Source organism: Rattus norvegicus, chromosome 20 (genome assembly GCF_021556685.1).
Source record: "Rattus norvegicus strain SHRSP/BbbUtx chromosome 20, alternate assembly SHRSP_T2T, whole genome shotgun sequence".
NCBI lineage: Eukaryota > Metazoa > Chordata > Mammalia > Rodentia > Muridae > Rattus > Rattus norvegicus.
The window spans coordinates 9,928,563-9,948,559 of NC_141553.1; the positions used below are offsets into that span (position 1 = coordinate 9,928,563).

The 19,997-nt window shown below is 52.3% G+C and overlaps 1 protein-coding gene across 2 annotated transcripts in view; it reads left to right on the forward strand.

The window, feature by feature from the left end:
* Nucleotides 1–19,870, forward strand: part of Abcg1 (ATP binding cassette subfamily G member 1) — a 58,111-nt gene extending 38,241 nt beyond the window's left edge. The window contains exons 4-14 of one of the 2 annotated variants that reach the window (XM_087598407.1): nt 1,269–1,319; nt 6,226–6,371; nt 7,842–7,965; nt 8,397–8,511; nt 10,132–10,280; nt 10,421–10,522; nt 11,301–11,469; nt 12,852–12,952; nt 13,110–13,268; nt 14,804–14,922; nt 15,945–19,870. In XM_087598407.1, the coding sequence (XP_087454533.1) occupies nt 1,269–1,319; nt 6,226–6,371; nt 7,842–7,965; nt 8,397–8,511; nt 10,132–10,280; nt 10,421–10,522; nt 11,301–11,469; nt 12,852–12,952; nt 13,110–13,268; nt 14,804–14,922; nt 15,945–16,173 (1,464 nt within the window). In that variant the 3' untranslated portion in view covers nt 16,174–19,870. 2 annotated transcript variants of the gene reach the window in all.
* Nucleotides 19,871–19,997: the final 127 nt, after the last annotated feature.

The following is a 19,997-nucleotide window of genomic DNA, read 5'->3' on the forward strand; positions in this document are numbered from 1 at the left end:
CTGCTTCCTGGCCGCTGGCTACCAACCTATGGCAGTTGGACATTTTAATGTGCTTCTTTGGCTTCCCACCCATCCTGCCTCGTTCTCGAAATACTCAGTGTCACAAGATGGGCAGCTGGCCTTGTAGAGGTAATGCAGGCCTACTTTTGACCCACTCTGAGGCCTAGAGCCTCTTCAGTCCCCTCCCCCACCTCTCAGTCTCAGACCTAACCCCTTCAGCAAGTTCGCTAACTAATGAGGTAGGTTTTAAATGCATTGCCGTGCTGGTTCAGGAAGCTGAGGCCCAGCCGTGCCCAAGTACAGAGTCAGGTATAATCTAATCAGGGCTGAAGCTGGGTCAGGTGAGTCTGTCTCAGGGTTTAACCAAGCAAGGCTGGGGACCCCACACTATATCCTGGTAAGCAAACCAGGAAGTTCATTCCACTGTCCCATGCCTGTCCAACTGTGGATTCTCCCAGCTTGACAACTTCAAGTCAGTAATGGTTTCTCATCCAATTGGTGGAGGTCACCTTCTAGGCCATTTTCAAACTCTACTGCCTAGGGTTTCCTTGTCTCTGTGCTGTACACATCTGGGTTATCTCATGGGGATACCAGAGACAACCTGAAGCATAGCAGACCCATGTGGCTCTCCCTGGACACCCACCTCTATCAGGCCACGGATGAGGGAAGCTGAGACCTCTAGGGTCTCGTGAATCCATCAAGGAGCTCGAAGTTGATGGGGCTGTGGTGTGACTCTGGACTATAGTGTGGCTTCGACTATGGTGTGGCTCTGGATCATAGTGTGGCTTTGACTGTAGTATGACTTTGGATCATTGTGTGGCTTTGACCACGGTTTGTCTGTGGACCTTGTTTGGATCCAGTGAAACTCATGCTTCCTGAAGCTGCTGGCCATGGTTTGAAGATGCTTTGCCCAGGGAGTGGCACTTTTAGAAGGTGTGGCCTTGTTGGAATAGGTGTAGTCTTGTTGGAGTGGGCATGGCCTTGTAAGAGTAGGCGTGTCACTATGGGCGTGGGCTTTAAGACCCTCATCCTAGCCACCTGGAAGCCAGTCTCCCCCTAGCAGCCTTCAGATGAAGATGTAGAACTCTCAGCTCCTCCTGCACCATGCCTGCCTGGATGCTGCCATGCTCCCACCTTGATGATAGTGGACTGAACCTCTGAACCTGTAGGGCAGCCCCATTTAAATGTTGTCCTTTTGAGACTTGCCTTGGTGACAGCAGTAAAGCCCTGACTAAGACACAGCCTCACTGTTGTTCTTTTGCCCATAGGTGTCCGCGCATCTGAAGCTGCAAGAGAAGGATGAAGGCAGACGGGAGATGGTGAGTTTGCTGCTCCAAGCCACACGTGTTCCAGAGCATGATGCAAATACATGTGAACTGGCAGGGGTAGAGGGATGCTTGTTCCTTCCTTCCAGATATTTTTCTGTTGATTTTCTTTGCCTCCCTTTGAGCATGTGTGTCGGGGGAGAGGGCATCAGAACATGTTAGGCAAGGCACATGCAGCAGTTGGAGTCCAGGAGACATGGCTCTGGGGTTAGACTGATATCTAGACACTAGCGGTCTGCAGCCTTGGCCCCTCCCGCCACCCCAATAACCAGAAGATGCAAACCTCAGGGCCTGGCCAGGAGCTCCACCCCCTTGGGTATTTAATATATTTTAGATTAAACTATTCTTTTTTTAAAAAAGAAACACTGACAATGGGGATGGTTAGTCATTGGTTTAAAAATAACTCCCCTCCACCCACATACCTTTGCAAGGAGAAATTGGGCTCTCGCGTCTTATTAACCAGCCATTTATAACAAAAAATAAAATAAAATAGAATAAAAACATCTCAGCCTATCTGAGACGTCTTTAACAGTCTCCCCGGCTCCCTGAGCCCTCAAGGAGCAGAGAAGGAAATGAGCAGGACCCTGCAGGAGCTTCAAGAGTTCCCGGGGAAAGGGGGGATGGCAGGCGCAAGGGGTAGTGCTGGTGGTGGTGGCAAATGTCTCTCAGTCTATATTCACTGGTCACCTGAGGAAGCTCGGTTTGCCCCCTCCTTGCTGTCTCTAGTGCTGCTGAGGTGCTCTGCAGAAGGGAAATGCCATAGAAGGCCCCTTTACACGATGCTCTCCATGCCTTCTGACACCTTCCAAGGCCAGGCAGTGGGGGTAGCGCTGTTGACCGGCAGTTGCCAGGGACAGTATTTGTTGCCCTTCTGTTCACAAGTTCAGCCCCAACCCCTTCACTGCCTAAAATGGCTAAAACAATGTATACTGCAGTGTCTGGCTATGGAAAGGCAGCACCGGCTAGCCTGAGGGTCCTCCTTCTCCTCTCTCACGGTTTCTCTGGGGTTCCCTGCCAGTGAGGTATGCACTATGGAGACAAAGAACTCGTTTCTGAGGTGGAAACAGTCCCCTGGAACTACTAAAAACTGTTTCCCATGGAATTCTCTTATCCTGACACTGAGGGGGAGATGCTAGACCATTTGTATCCGACACAAAGAAGAAAAGGAAACTACATGCGGCAGTAGAATGGGGCTTATGGCCTCATCTTGTAGGGTGAGCTTCAAGAGCCTCCGTGGTCCCCAGTCTTCTCTGAATCATGTGACACCACCCCCCAAGTCTCCACTGACTCCCATCACCTCCGTTTCTCCTTCGAATGAAGACAAGAAGAGACAAGGCTTAGGGGCCTGACCTCCCAAGATGATATTGCTACAAGTCTAAGCTTCAGACTTAACGGGCTGTTTGCAGAGGTCACTGGGGTGGCCCTGTTCCAATCTTGATTTGTCCTTACAAGAAGAGGAGGGTCAGGACATAAGCTCACTCAGAAGGATTTCTGTTGAGGGTCCAGGGAGAAGACACTATCTGTAAACCCGGAAGAGAGAGATCAGGAGGGGCTGGGAGGACCAGTACCTCCCACACTTTGAGCTTAACCAACCACCTTTCAGACTCTAAGGTGGCATTTCAAGTGTCTGTACCTTCAGTTTGGGATACTTTGCCATGGCAACCTGAGCTGACTTAAGTCAAGCGACCATCGGGATGACAAAAGAAAGCTCTAGAAAGAAAGAAGGAAAGAGAAAACCAAGTGTCAGAACACGGTGTGCCAAAGTGAGCCTGAGATGACCTATACCACAGAACAGGGTCCTTTGTCCTTTATCTGATGCCTGCCCCAGCACTCCCTGGCCCGGAGTTCCATCCTCACTGGCAAAGTGGAAAGCCGCCCATGCTGAACCTGGCAGAAGCCAGAAGCGAGTCCAGGGGGCGCTCTCTCCTTTGGAGCATCCTTGTGGCTCCTGGTGACTTACCAGACTGTGATAGCCTTGGGACCACCTCCCGTCCCTGGTCTCTCCCCTCTGCCAGCCTCTCGGGTTCTACAGGGGCCCAAAGCACCATCCAACCTCTGTGATGACTCGCCAGTATCTGACAGTTGCCACCAAGTAGAGTAATATTGGCTGTGCGGACTTCCCTCCCGGATATGGAAGAAGCTGGTCTCTCTGGAGGGTGAGCGGCTGGGAAAGGAGCTATGTCTCTTAGGCTCAAACCAGAGACCCAAGGCCCGGGGCCAGCCACCGACTCTCGAAGTGTGGAGATGAGCAGACCAGAGGGGGAGGGTCCTCCAGAGTAGAGCTGACCACATGGGTGGCCAGCCTCTTTATCCCTGGCTCCTCTCAACCTCTCTAGATCACAGCCTACATAACCCATGCTCGGGCCCCAGCACCTTTCAGGCAGCATCGCCTGAAGAAGACATTATCTTTCAGGTCTTCAAGTTGATAAGATCACTGTGAGTGTAGCAAGGAGAGATGGAGGCGGGCTGTTCCTCCACAGCCGTGGCTCTGTGGCCAGCCTTTTTCCATGTGGCTGGGGAAGCAGAATTCACTGGACTGAGACCTCTGAGCAGGTGACCGCCGTGAGGCAGGCATTTGTCCTCCCATGCCATCTCTGCCTCTGATGCCTTTTGGCACTGTCCGTGTCTAGTTTCTAGCTTCAACACCCATTCTGGGTGCTAGTCAGGGCCCCAGGAGCCCGCTGTGCTACTGGAATGGCATATTTTAGAGAAGCCTGGAACCTTCTGGAAAAAGTCATAGTTCAGCCTCAGTCTGACAGGATTCTCACATGTGCCCCACCGCTATCACTCTGCTCTAAGAAATTTCCCCTGGAGAGCTAAGCCCTAACCCATGCTCCAATCACAGCCCATGCTGAGTGTCACAGAAAGCCAACCGTGTAGGTTTGGAGGTTACCGCAGGCCTCTCAAGGACAGATTTGCAGCAGGACACTACCCCAACTCATTTCCCATCAGCCCCTGCAGCACCTCCGTGAATGCTGCGTATAGGGTGTGGAAGAATAATGGAATGGAATGTTCTAGTACATCATGGAGTATGCTGTTCATAGCCTGCTTTTGTTTCCCGGAAAAGGTGCCTTGACCCTGAGGAGCTCTCTGGTACAGCTGCTTCCTCAAGAGAGAGATCACCATGGGCAGTCTTGGGCTGCTGAGACCGTCCCTGGAGGGTGAGGCTCCAGAAGGACTTCGATTTCAAGTGACCATGGAGACTTTTGTTTTCCCGTGTATTGTTCTGCTTGCTTGTTTAGGGGGAACAGAAATGAACTTGTGGAGTTGGTTTTTTTTCTTCCTTTTTTCTTTCTGACTACTTTTACACCCAAACTAACCTATATAGATAGTGTCACTTCTAAGACCAGGCTGGAGAGAACGGGCCAGGCCTGATGATTGTAGAAATACATCATGCGGGCAGAAGGACAGCCACCTTCTGGTGGACTCTTATTTTTCCGCTTCCCTGAAGAAATCAGGGTGCATTTTGTATATGCAGTGCTCCTCGGAGGAAACCACCCCAGCCACCCCGCAGGATCAACTAGCCGTCTGGAAGAGCCCAGAAGCCTTGTACTGAGAAAGTCAGCAGCAAGAAGCAAAAATGCCGGGGTTGGGGATTTAGCTCAGCGGTAGAGCGCTTGCCTAGCGAGCGCAAGGCCCTGGGTTCGGTCCCCAGCTCTGGAAAAAAAAAAAAAAGCAGAAAGGGCCACCCATTGCAGCCCTGACTTTCTGGCCTTTCCTGGACAGCCCCACGAAAGCTGTTCCCAGGTTGACACCCATCTCTCAGAGCCGTGGCATCCCAGAAGGAGACGGTGGTGCTGGGTTGAGGGTATGAGCAAGAAGAGGCAGGGCGGGACTCACACCCGGGTCCCCAGCCCCACTAGCATCAGATTCTGAGAGGCTCTCCCACCAGCGTTTCACTTTGTACCGACCATGCATAAACAATTCAGAAGTCCAGAGTGGAAAGTTTCTCCTTTGTGCCGCCTTCTCCTCTTAGATGACCTCATCTCCCCAGAGAAGGCGCTGGCCAAGATCCTCCTGGTATGGCCACCAGAGCCTGGCTGCCTCAGAGCTGTCTTGCCTCTGGGCAAACTCTGGAAGGAATCACTGAGTGCTTTGGAGAGGAGCCGGGCAGGGATGTGGCAGCTGGATCAGCCTCTGCTTCCCAAGAGCCCGCTGACCCGTTTGTTTCCTTCAGCCAATACTAGGTCACCGTTGTGGGCCAATGAGAGGACTCTACATATAACCAACTGTATCTGTTTCTAGTCTTAGCCTTTATCTCAGGGCCCTGGGCATGGGGTGGCCACTGTGTCAGTTACAATACAGATCTGTTCACTGCCTTGATTCGTTTACGGTTTAAGTGACCTCCTGACACGGCTGGCTCGGGGTGTGTGTTAGGGAACTTGCAAGGGAACTGTTCCTGTGTTTCACGTGAGATGAGAGACAGGGGTGGTAGCTGTCGGGGATGGGGTACTTACTGTGTGCCCAGTGTTCCAACAAGGCACTTTGAGGTCGTCGCTGCGTGATGGTCAGTGACCGTCGGTGCTGGCCGCAGACCTTATCATCCATTACTGATCACTCTTGTGCTCATTGACCCATCCAATGACCAAATATTTATAGAACACTTCTTCGTGCTCGACGCTAGGTTCAGCTTACAAGAAGGATGCTATTAGGTCACCAGCCCTTGGCTTGAACCCCCAATGCTACTCTTGCCCCTCGGCACTTCTTCCTGCCTCTCCATATACAGGGTCACTCACTTGGGATAGCTGGGGACAGCCCAGCACTATAGACATGTGTATATGGACTGTCAAGGTTGTACCCAGCAGGGCAGGACACCCCACCAGGCTCAGTGTATATTCTCGATGGTCATAAAGTTGGAAGGTTGTTTTCCTAATTAGAGACTCTGGTTTTTTGCCCATAGGTCAAGGAGATCCTGACAGCACTGGGCTTGCTGCCCTGTGCCAACACACGCACAGGGAGCCTCTCGGGTGGCCAGCGGAAGCGCCTGGCCATTGCACTAGAACTGGTCAACAACCCTCCTGTTATGTTCTTTGATGAGCCCACCAGGTGAGCCTGTGTCTGGTGTCCGGACTGTTAACCAGAGAGAGATAGGGAAGAGTCATTTCTGCAGTCTGTACTTGGAGGTGGCCCTGCTCTCTTGATAATGGCCTTGGAGGAGCTACAAGTGACTGCCCCATCTGTGGGATGGCAGGACAAAGCCACTGGCTCAGAGGCTTCTGTGTGTTTGGGACCTTGGGTCCTGAGTGTGGAGATAGGGTTGGAGTTTGAAAGTACCCCTTCGGCTGGGGATTTAGCTCAGTGGTAGAGCGCTTGCCTAGGAAGCGCAAGGTCCTGGGTTTGGTCCCCAGCTCCGAAAAAAAGAAAAAAAAAAAGAACCAAAAAAAAAAAAAAAAGAAAGCATCCCTTCATCGTGTCCTTCTCTCCCGTGTTCCCGAGTTCCCAGTGGGATAGCATCCCGAAGGCTAGTGACGTGGGGTGCTCTGAGAAAGGGTGCTCTAGAATGTTATGTTTTTAGCAATCCCTCCCATTTCAAGTGGTTCGCCTTGTGTGACCATGGGAATCCCGACTTCTGTCCCGGACACCCCTGCTTACATTTGGGGAGATGCCGGTCTCGAGTCCTGACTCCAGAGCAAGCGGGTCACTACAGCCCGCCTTTCTGCCGAGCGCGTTGTATTCAGGCATTCCCAGGAGCATGGCCGCACAGGGCTGCTCCTGGCTGACTTCATTTAGACTTTTCCATCTCCTTCCTGCTGGGTTCTCATCTCATGGATGGCTCACTGAACTTGAGAACCATCCCTAGCATCCCAGGGAGGCTCACATCTACCTCAGCCTGTCCACATGCCTGGCTGATAGTGGGCCCAAAAAACAACTTCAAGAACCCTTCAAATTGCCTCTCACAGGCTCACTGCCCTGGGGGGGGGGGGAAGCCGGTGCTCTGGGGTGCCCACTGTGACTCCTTTCCCTTGTTGGGAGCTACATAGTAGAAGCAAGACAGGCTTGGGAGTGTTCAAGCAAGGGAGGAGAGTACTTACCCAGGGGTGCCAGGTACTAGCCAACCCCCCTGCAAGCCCCAGGACTCTGCCTCCCCACAAAAGGCATCCATACAGTCAGTAAAACAGCAGGAGCACCCCTCCCCCTCCCTAACAGCCCAAGTGGGCAGAAGGGTCTGGCATTGTGACTTCTGACTACCAGGCCTCACTGTTTACTTTGGAGGGCCGCTATTTTCCCAGACAGTTCTGATGTCTCTCACCAGGGCAGGTGGGCATTCCCTTCCCCCATTCTACAGCCCCGGTCTTTGGGAATGTTCTGGGCTCCTGTATTCTTGTCGGAAATAAGAGCACATACAGCTCTCATGGAAGGGTCACCCTTGAACAGTTACAGTGGCTGAGAGGAGCCCAGCCTTGGGCGGGAGGGCAGCTACAGGTCCTTCAGCAGTGACTACTCAGTCCCCCAAGACCTGGGGCACTGGGTTTGCCCCTCACACTCTCAGCATCTCATGTTGTCTTTGACTTGCAGTGGCCTGGACAGTGCCTCTTGCTTCCAAGTGGTGTCCCTGATGAAAGGGCTGGCCCAGGGCGGCCGCTCCATCGTCTGCACCATCCACCAACCCAGTGCCAAGCTCTTCGAGCTCTTTGACCAGGTACGTGGCTCCCCTCCCCTGTCTAGGTTCTTGACCTACCCTAGAATCTTACCCCAGACTGTATCCTAAGATCCCTGACAGGGAAGAGATAGCCTGAAAAAAGACCCTGGTTTTCACTGGTTTTCAGGGTGATTGGTTGGTTAACTAGCTGGTTGACTGATTAATGACTGACTAGTTGACTGACTGACTGACAAATTGCCTGATCCATGGGCAGGCAGGCAGGCAGGCAGGCAGGCTGGCTGGCTGGCTGGCTGGCTGGCTGGCTGGCTGGCTGGCTGAGTGAGTGAATGAATGAATGAATGAATTAATTAATTAATTAATTAATTAATGACTCACTGGCCAAATGCTTGAAGCGCTGACTGAACGAGAGCCACCATTGGTCTACAGAGGTGAAGTCTGTGTTGATGCCTTCCTCTCTTGCTTTCTCTCAGCTTTATGTCCTAAGTCAAGGACAATGTGTCTACCGGGGAAAGGTCTCGAATCTCGTGCCGTACCTGAGGGATCTGGGTCTGAACTGCCCTACCTACCACAACCCTGCAGACTTTGGTGAGTAGAGCCTGCCCAGCTGGAAGGAAAGGGGATCTCCCCCAGGCTCGTGTGTCCCGCTTTGACCTGATGTGTGAGTCAAGAGTTACTGTCATGTCTTAACCATGAGGCAGAGCCGTCCCGAGGCTGTTCCTGCGAGAACTCCCTCTCTTCCAGGAGAAACCTGTCTGATGACCAAGTTCTGCCATCTTTGCATGGCCTCACCCTTCTAGGTGGATGCTGGTCACTAAACTTAGGACCAACCCTACATCCATGACTGCTTCCCTATAAGCACCTTGCTACTCAGTGCAGCCCAGAGGTCCCAGCTGGGCATCCCTCATTTATGGCTTCCCTCCCACGGCTGTATTTCTCTCAGACATCTGGCCACACAGCTCCTAGGGTTCCATATGTCACTTTCCAAAGTGTGTCCTGGGGCCCTTGGCCCTGGTAAAACACTCCTCACTCACAAGAAGCAGATTGCCACAGAGTAGGGAGGGCAGGAGGCAGGTGAGGGAAAGTTCCCCTTAAAGGGAAGAACTGGGCATATTTAAAAGCCAAGGGAACGGTCTTGTTGGCAGTTGGCTTATTCCCTTTCACAAGAGGAGAGAGCAATGGTGATGGGTACCACTGAGGGGAACGGGGCAGGGTGGGGGATGGAATCCCAGAGAGTTGGGGGAGGGGTGGGGGAGGGGACATGGACCCATGGAAAGATGGCAGGTATCTGGTGAGGTGGGCATGCCCCTTCCCAAGGGTTTCTGTCCCGTGATGGTCCTCTGGAGGAAAGAGAGGACTGTGGCACTTAAGAGTGATGTGGATGGCCAAGGAGTTTAGAGATGAACTGGGCAGGGCTGGGGAGCTTCTCAGCTCTGTGCGTGATGCTGGTCCAGATGCATCCTGGCTTCCTCTTGATGCACACTTAGAAAAGTGGTCACCAGTTTGCCAGGGGGTACCGGGGAGGAGGGTGTCTCTGGACATCAGCAGCATGGTACTCAGATGAGCGCTGTGCTACTCAGGGAGGCGCTAAAGGAAGGAACAGGATATAGAGGTGTCTAGACGGCAGCAGAGTGTCGTCAGCATCAGGGGACAGTCAGCAGGCACAGAGGTCTAGGTGGAGGGAACTTGGACAGGGTCCAGGAAGGGCAGAGGAAGTGAGTGAGGAAAGCCAGGAGGAGCTGCTTGCTGGGAGGTGAGGGGTGTGGGCCATGGTCCCCAGCCTCAGAGTAGTGGACCCTGGGTGCTGTGAGCACCCCTCCACTGTGGACCATTTCATATACTCAGCACTTGAATAAGGAACCCTGCTTCCTCCTGCCGATTTCATACTCCAGCCCATGCTGGTCCAGAGCAGGCATTCGGTGTATGGTGTACAGATAGGTGCTCATGGCACAGATGCATGCACACTTGTGGGTTTGCATTTCTGGCCTCCCAACACCGCGAATGGTTTACTGGGGAGCTGTGAGCGGACATCAGTCGGCAACTGGCTGCCGTGGCTGCCAGCCAGCACCGTCACTCATTTACGGTGCTTTCTCCTTGCCTTTCGGGCTGTGCTATTACAAAGCGACAGAGACCTTCAGTTCCCATCAGCACCCTGGTGATTCTTCCCAGAAGTCCCTGCCTCACTTCACCTTCTGTGTCTCCCCGCAGTCATGGAAGTGGCATCAGGGGAGTACGGTGATCAGAACAGCCGCCTGGTGAGGGCCGTTCGGGAGGGCATGTGTGACTCTGACTATAAGAGAGAACTCGGGGGCGACGGAGACGTGAACCCGTTCCTCTGGCACCGGCCTGCTGAAGAGGTAAAGAAGGTTTGGAGAGGCCTGGAGAGGTCCCGTGGGGAGCTCATGTGCCTCATGTCCCTGCTACCTAAGGGCCCTTCCTTGCACGGAGGGCGTGGCAAGCAAGCGGCTAACTCTCCACCTTCCCTGTGCTTCCTCAGGACTCGGCCTCCATGGAAGGTTGCCACAGCTTCTCGGCCAGCTGCCTCACCCAGTTCTGCATCCTCTTCAAGAGGACCTTCCTTAGCATCATGCGGGACTCGGTAAGGGTACTCATCCCTCTCCCCCTCCTCCAAGCACACTTTCAGGTTGCTGTCTCTCAGTCTGCATCGGTCAGCTCTCACTGTCGCGCTGCAGCGACAAAAGGGCCCCAAGACATCTGTGTTCACAAGACCCACTGTGCGTCTTGCTGGTGTCATGTATGCGCTGTGTGGGTCGAGGTGGGCTCGGCCCCATCTCTCTTCTCACTCCAAACCCCAAACTGGATCGCTCCTGTGTGGGCCTACGGAAGACGGACTGGGATCATGCAGAGAGGGAGGCAGGAGATGGTGGAGGGTTGATAACACCTTGGTCCAGTGGGCACCAGGTAGCCTGCCGGGGGAGCCTGAAGTCTAGTGTGGCCTCGGGCTTCCCTGAGCTGGAAGACCTGTCACTTAGCATATGGGATCACGCTTATAGCAACGCAAGCCACAGCTAGGGAGGCTCTCCGGTAGAACCATCCCCAACATTGTTTAGTCTCCTCTGCAGGAAGATTGGCCTTGTTTGCCAGATTTGAATAGAAGCAAAGAAGCACAGTAATTTCTCCTTCCGTAGTGCATGAGCTCGGAGCGTGTGTGTGCACACGTGTGCGCGCATGTGCATCATGGGTGTGTGTGTGCGTGCATGAATGTACCTGATAAGGACTCTGATTGTTTCCCTGGAGGAAAGGGAAGGTGTCTCACGTGATCTGCTGTCATGGAAGTCAGAGTCCCGATGCTTTCGCTGGCCTTGGGCCTCCCCTCTCTCTCCTGTGCACCATGTAAAAGCTGTGCCTACCCTCAGGTACTGACACACCTGCGAATCACCTCACACATCGGGATCGGTCTCCTCATTGGCCTCCTGTACCTTGGGATTGGGAACGAAGCCAAGAAGGTCCTGAGCAACTCCGGCTTCCTGTTCTTCTCCATGCTGTTCCTCATGTTCGCCGCCCTCATGCCCACCGTTCTGACCTGTGAGTGTCCCCTCCCTTCTAGCCGGGACTCCTCCCCACGCCTGGGGGCTGAGGCCTTGCCTTGACCACTCATATTACAGGCACACAGTGTCTTGATGCTTCAGATTCAGTCTGTATATGTTGACAAAACAGGTTGTGTTGTGTTACTACTGGATAAGAAACTATAGTGTAGTGGTTGGGGAGACGGCCCAGTGGTTAAAAGAGCATATTGCCCTTTTGGAGGACCTGGGTTTGGTTTCTAGCATCCATGTTGAATGGCTCAAAGCCACATGTAACTTCAGCCCTAGGTGATCTAGTGCCTCTGGTCTATGGGTATCTGCATATATGTGTTATACACATGCGCGCACACACACACACACACACACACACACACACACACACACACACACACACTGTCTTTAGTACAGATGATCAAATCTCAAGGAAAGGCAAGGCAGTTCCCCAAAATCTGCTAAAGAGACGCTCGATTTGCCTGTGCCCCCCTGTCCAGTGGAGTTCAGCTCTTCAGGTAGCCTGGATGGCCAACTCTGGCCACTTTGGATTTGAGAGCTGATAAGCCCATCAGAGACAGGGCTGGCCAGAATTGTCCCACTAGCCACCATAAGGAGACGCTTGGTGTCCTCAGGGACTTGGTCCACTCTGAGTCTTCACTTGGATTGGTTTCCTTTTTGCTGCTATAATAAAATAACACAGACGACAGCAGCTTAGGGAAGAAAGCGTTTAACAGGCATACGGTCCCAGAACCAGCATCTGTAATGATGGGGAAGGCTCACCATGACCGAAGGAGCAGGAAGCAGGCTGCACACAGTAAAGCAGAGAGTGAAAACAGGAAATGGGTCAAGGCTGTCAATCCTCAAAGCCCTGCCCCCATCACGGGATGCACTTCCTCCAGCAAGGCTCTGCCTCCATAACTTCCCCCAAACAGCGCAAGCAACTGGGGACCAAGTGTTGACATACATGAACCTGCCAGGGGACATCTCTTATTCAAACCATCATGGGATGTATCTTTTCAGATTTTTCCAAGACAGGGTGTCTCTGTGTAGCCCTAGCTGTCCTGGAATTTGCTCTGTAGACCAGGCTGGCCTTGAAATCAAAGATCTGCCTGCCTTTGCCTCCGAAGTAGGATTAAAGATGTAACTCTTGAGATTAGAGAAACGGCTGGTGGGTTTTGTTTGTTTGTTTGTTTGTTTTGTTTTGTTGTTTCGTTTTGTTTTTAGACCAGTGAATCTAGGCTTCCTCTTTTGTTTAAAGTCTGGAGTGTTGGGGGCCCACACTGTGACATAGGTCAGAACCTCCAGGGCTCAACCCAATGTCGTCCATGTGCATATCTGAATCCCCTGACTGTGCCCACCCAACCAATCTCTGTCACCTTCTTGTCATAGTTCCCCTCGAGATGAGTGTCTTCCTCCGAGAGCACCTGAACTACTGGTACAGTCTGAAGGCCTACTACCTGGCCAAGACCATGGCTGATGTCCCCTTTCAGGTATGTGAGCCACCAGGGAGTTGCAAGGGGGAGCAGACATTCTCCACACTCCGCAGAGCTGGGTGGGGCCCGTTTCCACAAGCGTTCTGCAACAGAAAGGGCCCCCAGGGGTGTGTGACAAGCAGAGCCCCCAGGGACACAGATTGTGTACTTGCAGATCATGTTCCCCGTGGCCTACTGCAGCATCGTGTACTGGATGACATCACAGCCGTCGGACGCTGTGCGTTTTGTGCTGTTCGCTGCACTGGGCACCATGACCTCGTTGGTGGCCCAGTCCTTAGGCCTACTCATTGGAGCTGCGTCCACATCCCTGCAGGTATAGCCAAGGAAATGCTGATCAGCGCTGGGCTTCTCTCTGTCTCCTTGGTCTAACGTGATCTTGTGGGGCTCAGTGATCCTCTGGACCCTTAATTCTGTTGTTAACTTCTAGGGGTCTTTACTAGGCTGTTCTCATAGGAATGAATTAGCATTGCCTTCAATGATCAGAATGGTCTCCTTAAAGTAGGGACTTGCAGAGTGGCTGTGCCTATCCACTGCACTTACCCAGACATGAGTCCTTAATGTCAGCTCATGTCATGCCATGCCCACCTCGAGACCCCATTTTACAAGGTAGGGAAGACTTAAGACCAGAGGTGCCTTGACTGATTGTTATCACACAGCTGGCATAGAGGCCAAGCTCTCCACACCTCTAGTCTTGCCTCAGTGGGCCCACTTGGCCACCCTTTGGCACACCAGTAGTGGATACCCACCCACTCTTGACCTCTCTCAGAGCCTCACGTAGCTCTTCTCTATGTCCTCGAGCCTGGCTTCATCTCCAAACCCCAGTTGCCTCCCCTGCCCTTACAAACCAAAGCTATCGGAAGCTCTTGCGGTCCCATGCCATCTTCCAAGGGCTCCCGGGTGCCACATTCTTCCCAATTCATTTCTGGTATCCCCAACAGTGTCTTCCTAGCATCCAGGGTCCAGGATCCCCACTCCAAGGTAGAAGCATCCATGGTATGCTTTGCTCATAGCATTGCTGCTAGGGCCAAAGACAACACCCCACATCCCAGGCTCAAATCAGGCCTGTGGAAGAGTGTCTGTCACCGCCGTGTTGACCTCTCACCTCAGTATAGCCTATGCCCCCTGCCAGTCCCATGAAGACATCAGAACTGTGTTTCCGTAAATGGCTTTATATCCCCTTACCATCTCTTCTTGTCAGACCCCCCCCCCAGAGCTTTGAACCCCAGAGGGTGCTGGATGCCCTTTAGCTCATTTATGAACAACACACACCACGCACTGCACAGCCACACCTTAGAGTCTCTCCCACGGAGCCTAGCCAGTGAGAGCTGCTGCTCGCCAGCCTGCTGGGTGTTACCCTCAGCTCTCAGGGGACAACAGGATCCTAGAGGAGGGACCCATTTAATGGCTACCCATGGGGTCTTTGAAACCCGTCCCTGGCATTTGGTGTCACAGCAGATTGATGACAGCATCTTTATCTCTAGGTGGGACCCCCAGAGAGGTGGCCCTACCCAGTTGTCATCTCCAAGGACAGCTATAAACTGCTCACTGAGACTCCTCAGAGACCATTCCAAGAAAATATTGACCTCCATCCTCAGAAAATGCTGTTTATTTCGTTCAGCTCCCTTCCTCAGCTGGGGTCTGAGGACGTCTTTTTAGGAGATTAACTTTTGGTCCTGCCAGGGAACATTCTTGGCCACCATCCTGGTCTCGGCCAGCCCAGGAAGACTCTGGCCCTTTGACACACTTTCTTTCCAGCCACTGAGACACCCTCTGGGTCACTTGAGTGGGTGGGATAGCCCTCCCCGACTCCAGTGAGCGCTGTTCATGTCTCGTTCCGTCTCACTCCAGGTTGCGACGTTTGTGGGTCCCGTGACAGCCATCCCTGTCTTGCTCTTCTCCGGGTTCTTTGTCAGCTTTGACACCATCCCAACCTACCTGCAGTGGATGTCCTACATCTCCTACGTCAGGTACCCGTGGGTGATGGCGGCAGGGGTGTGGGGTGGAGGGGGCAGTCCGAGAACTGAACAATAACGGAGGATAAATCCGAATCGAGACTCCAAGGATCTTCCTTCCTGTTTCCCTTAGTTTTGTGCCTCTCCAGTGCACATAAGCACATATAGTCTCATACCCTGAAGATGTCATGGCATGCCCTCGTGTTCCGGGTGTTCCCAAGGGGAGTGTCCGTAATTTATGGGGAAAGTGCCACAATGAAATCTCGGTTATAAAACCTGAACAAAGCACCCAGGGCACAGCTTGCCCCCTCTGAAACACTCCAATACCTTCTAACAAGAATTTTTCTGGCAACTTGGGTCCAGGTTTCTACCCCTCTGCTGAGTGACTCTGCACACTGGGCATTCCCTGGGCAGTCAATGGCCGCCCTAGTACTCGACTTGTTTCCTCAACACCTCCCCATGTCCCCCCACCCCGCCCTCAACTGCAGCTCTTTCCCCTCGTCACAAAGGTCCATGCTGGGGACAAGTGTTTGTTTCCTAGAGTGTCAGCTTAGACCCCACTACATTGTTTGGGAGAACAGGACAGACACAAAGCCGTTGTACAGAGTTTCAGCTGCCTGTGTGCTTGCCAATAGGAAACCAAACACCAGCGCCTTTCATCTCAAGATCCTTGCTTTTGTTCTGCAAAACAAGGCTGGTCCAAAGAGGCTTTATTTAAATGCTCCAGTGTTCTTGCCAGGATCTAACCCATAACAGGACCAAACAGTGGAAAGGTGTACAGGCTCCGATGGAAGCCAAATATGTTTGTTTGTTTGTTTGTTTATCGCCCCAGTGCCTTAAGTAAGGTTCATTCCATTAAGCACTTTCTCTGGTGACCTTGGAAGAAACAGGGTAGGAACAGAGGTAGGATGCTGGTCCGTGGCTGACTTAGGAAGCTGCCGTAAAATCAGGGGATGGGGCCCACTGAGAGTGGAGAGCCAGCCTAGTGAGGACCTTCAGCCAGGACTGCCCTTCACACTTGGTGCTCCTCTCCTTAGATACGGCTTCGAGGGGGTCATCCTGTCCATCTATGGCTTGGACCGAGAGGACCTGCACTGCGACATCGCGGAGACATGCCACTTCCAGAAGTCAGAGGCCATCCTGCGGGAGCTAGATGTGGAGAACGCGAAGCTATACCTGGATTTCATCGTCCTGGGCATCTTCTTCATCTCCCTGCGGCTCATCGCCTATTTTGTCCTGAGATACAAAATCCGGGCTGAGAGGTAAAACACCTCCACACTGGCAGTGAGGCAAAGCAGACATTGTGACCAAGGACACTGCTGGGAGGTAGCAGTGCACCTGCTCCTGGTGACAAAGACTCTCCCAACCCAACCTGGAGGCCACGCAGGTCGATGATGACCAGTGTTGAGCGCCTCCGCCCGCCGGGTTGGAACTGTTCATTTCCTTTTCTAACTAAGAAGATGTAGGGCGGTTGGGGTTTTTTTGACATGTGGGACTCAAAACACACCTGGCACAGAATGTCATCCTCTGCTCCAGCTGGGGACAGGAGCTTCCTCAGTAGACTCCTCCAGGAGTCTAGGACACACTGGCCCTGGATGAGAGGAGTGTTGGCTGAGTTGGTCCCCAGAGAGGTGGATGTCTTAGGGACTCCGCCTGACGACTGTCTTCTCTTAAGGTCTCAGCCTTCTAAAGTTCCTCTCATTTCTGATGAAGTCACTTTCCGAGCCAAAGCCGATAAATTTCATTCACTTCGAGAGATTGTATCTTTTTAGCACTTCTTGAGGACTTATTCAGGGTAAAGATGTGTTTTGCTTAGAAACGGAAGAGTCCAACATAGTCACCGAGTGGGGGCGCTCACAGGCAAAACCGGAGAAGAAGGTCAAACGCAGGCTCCAGGTGAGGGAGACACCACACCAGCTGCGCTGGGCCAGCAGGGACTCAATGCAATGCAACACAATGCAGACAGTGCTGGGGGGAGGTTGGCAGGCTCCTTCCAGACTTCCTTTCTCATGTGCTTCTTATTTTAAGCAAACTAGATGGGTTTAAAAACTCTTCCTGGTTTTCCGGCTACTTTTATTTTGACCAAGAAATCCTCTATCCACCCTGTCAATTTTTAAAAGACCATTTTCCCCTTTCTTCATAAATCACATTAACTACCTCCACAGAGCCTGGGAAGCCGGCCTGGGGACACATGGGGTGCATCCCTCAAACTTGGGGGGGGGGGCAATAGGGTGTCAAGGACGGGCAGGCCAGCTGAGTGGAAGGGGAGGTGCCATGAATGTCCCCATTAAGAAAACGCAGCTGCTCACCTCTGCCAGAGTACCACCACCCTAGGATCAGTCTCCTACAAAAGTCTCTATTTTTGTGGGCAGGTCAGTTTAACCCCTGTGAGCCTCAGTTTCCCCACCTGTAAGTAATTGCACTGGATCTTGTTTTGACCGGTCCTGAGATTCCTCGGCTGTGGCCTTGACGCTTTCGTATCTTATCTGTAGAGAGAGCTAAGGGTCCGAATTTTCCTTACGGCATGGAACGTGCTTTGGAACTATTTAGAGATTCTTTTTATTTTTTACACTCCTAGGTCTTTTTTTATAGAGAACACGATTGAAATGCGTATTACGATGTAATCTTCAGTTTGCTTGTTCTATACAAACATGGCCTTGCCTTCTAGACTCAGCTTTTAACCAGGGACACGATTCGCCTTTATAAAAAGTCTTCATTAAAAAAAAAAATTGAAAAAAGGTCTTCATTTAATTTCAAGCTATCAGGCATGGCGTCCAGAGAGGAAATAGCTGCCGACAGCTGAAAGGAATGGGTGTTGGGTGGGCAGATCTCAGTCTGGCACTTGGTGAGGTTGGTGCCAAGGAACCCATTCCATCCAGGTCTCCATGTATGGGTTGGTATGGCAGGGCTGCATTTCTCCTCAGAAACTGCTGTGCTGTCAATCACAGGCCGGGTGGTCCATGTTTCAAATCCAGAATGACTCCTCAGACTCTGGAGGAATTCTTTCCTGTCCAGGTTTCTCCTCGACACTGAGAACAGCTTGTCACTGTTCCTAAGTAACAGAGGGCGCCATAGGGTCCTTCCACAGGGCAGAGTCTAAGCTCAGGATACAAGAGCTGGCTGGCTACTGGGGGCAGGGTAACCCGGGCAGTTGGTAAAGGATGTTGACCAGAACAGGGGAGGGATCAGAAGTCAGCCAGCACAACAGTGTTGCTCACTTGTTCTGTAGACTTGAGGAAGGCTGACAGCCATACTAGGGGACTCTGCATCCAGTGTCCACAGGGCCATGGTTCTTGGCTCTGCTTATGCCCATACATAGCCTGGATCCCAGAGATGCTGTCTTGATTTCTAGACCATTCCCTTTTGTAAGGGACCACCCATCCTCTTCCCGTTTGTCTCAGTCATGGTAGGAGATACCAGAAGTGTGCACCCTGCTGACACTGACATGAAAGTCAGACTTCCCTCCCTTGCAGTTGGGTTCCCTGGGACTTCCTTTCTTCTCTACTTGAGTTCCTTTGGTTGAAAGGAAGGAATTGGGTTAAAGGCTACACCACCTCCTCCTGTTAGCTAATAAAACAGAAGTCTCCAAAGACAGAGTTTACAGGGACCTCTTCAGTGAGTGGCCTGTGGGGCCCTGCCAGGTTGAGGCTCAGAAAAGGCTGGCTGCAAGGGTAGGGCTGCTAGCCTCTGTCTAGCCCCTTTCTTTGTCTGCCGCCCCCACCCTACCCCCAGCCTCTCCTGCCTCCTCTTCTACCCTTTGTCCAGAGAGTTAAACTCTCTGGTGTTACTTCTAGGGAGGGGGATGAGCCAAGTGCACACTGCACACAGTAGGTACAAGAATCTCCCTTACCTGGAGGTGGGGAGAGGCACCCCCAGGAAAACGGAACATCAAGCTTAAAAATCTGGAGAAAGGTCATTTTTGTCAACCCAAGGCCAGGGGCAGACAACATCTATAAAACAGAAAACATGGGATTGTGCCCCTGACCACAGAAAAACAGACAGGAGTGAACACCTGCCCTTGGGAGTGTCTGGGCACAGTGCAGTCCCCTCTGGCTTCTCTATCCTGTATTCATCCATCAAACCTTCATTGATCTGATTTCCCCCTACTGTTCCAGTCCCTGAGGCAAGGAAAGGGACCTTCCTTCAGGGCTTACCCCAGTGGGCAACTATTCTCTCTCCTTCTCTGTGTAGGATTGGGGTGGGGAAGGGCTGGCAAGGTCCTGAGGGCCAACAGAGCCCAGGTCAGATGCCAGAGTCCCTGCTTTCTGGCTTTTCGAGGTTGTCGTCCAAACGGTGCAAACAGGATGAAAGGGATTTGATGGGCCGCAAAATGCAACTCAGGTGCAGTGGCTGCCTACTCGGTCAGTCACTCTACCACTAAAGAGAAGGCAGAGGGGAAAGGCCAGTCTGCTCTCTGTCCCATGAGGGACTAATATCCAAGTGCCCATGATGAATGTAATTAGCTGACCCAGAGGCCAGCCTTGCTTGTGTCTCAGTGAGGGTGGCCCCCCTTCTTTCCTGTCTTAGCTGAGCTTCCCAAGACAGCACTCATGGGCCACCTCAGGTCACACAGTGTATTTGGTGATCGAGTGTCTATCTGTGAATTTGCACATGTACTCATGTGCATGCTCCTATGTGCATACATGCAGGCAGGCCTGCTCTCACACATGTCCAAGAGTGTTATTCCCTTCATGTCAGTAGCGTAGCAGCTTCTGAGTCTTTCCCTATCACCTTTACTTCAAGGAGGGAAAACAAAATTCATCCATGCCTATGGTGTGGGAGACGAAAGTCTAACGGAAAACCCACCAAGGCTATCGATCAATACCAGCTAAACGGGAATGAGAATGGGACAGATAGACACATGGAGCCTAGGAGGGGAGCTCGAGGAGCGGACTGTGTCAATATAAAGTTAGATACTTGAAAGACATAAAACTGCTAAATAAAATATTTTATATGAAATCTTTACGCGCATCCGTGTGTCAAATGCTCCAAGTGATTCGTTGGCGGGTTTTTTATTTTCTGAGTCAAATCCATGTTTTCACCGTCTGAAGAAAGACGGGCGTGTCTGCTTGGTAGAGTTCCGATCCGTT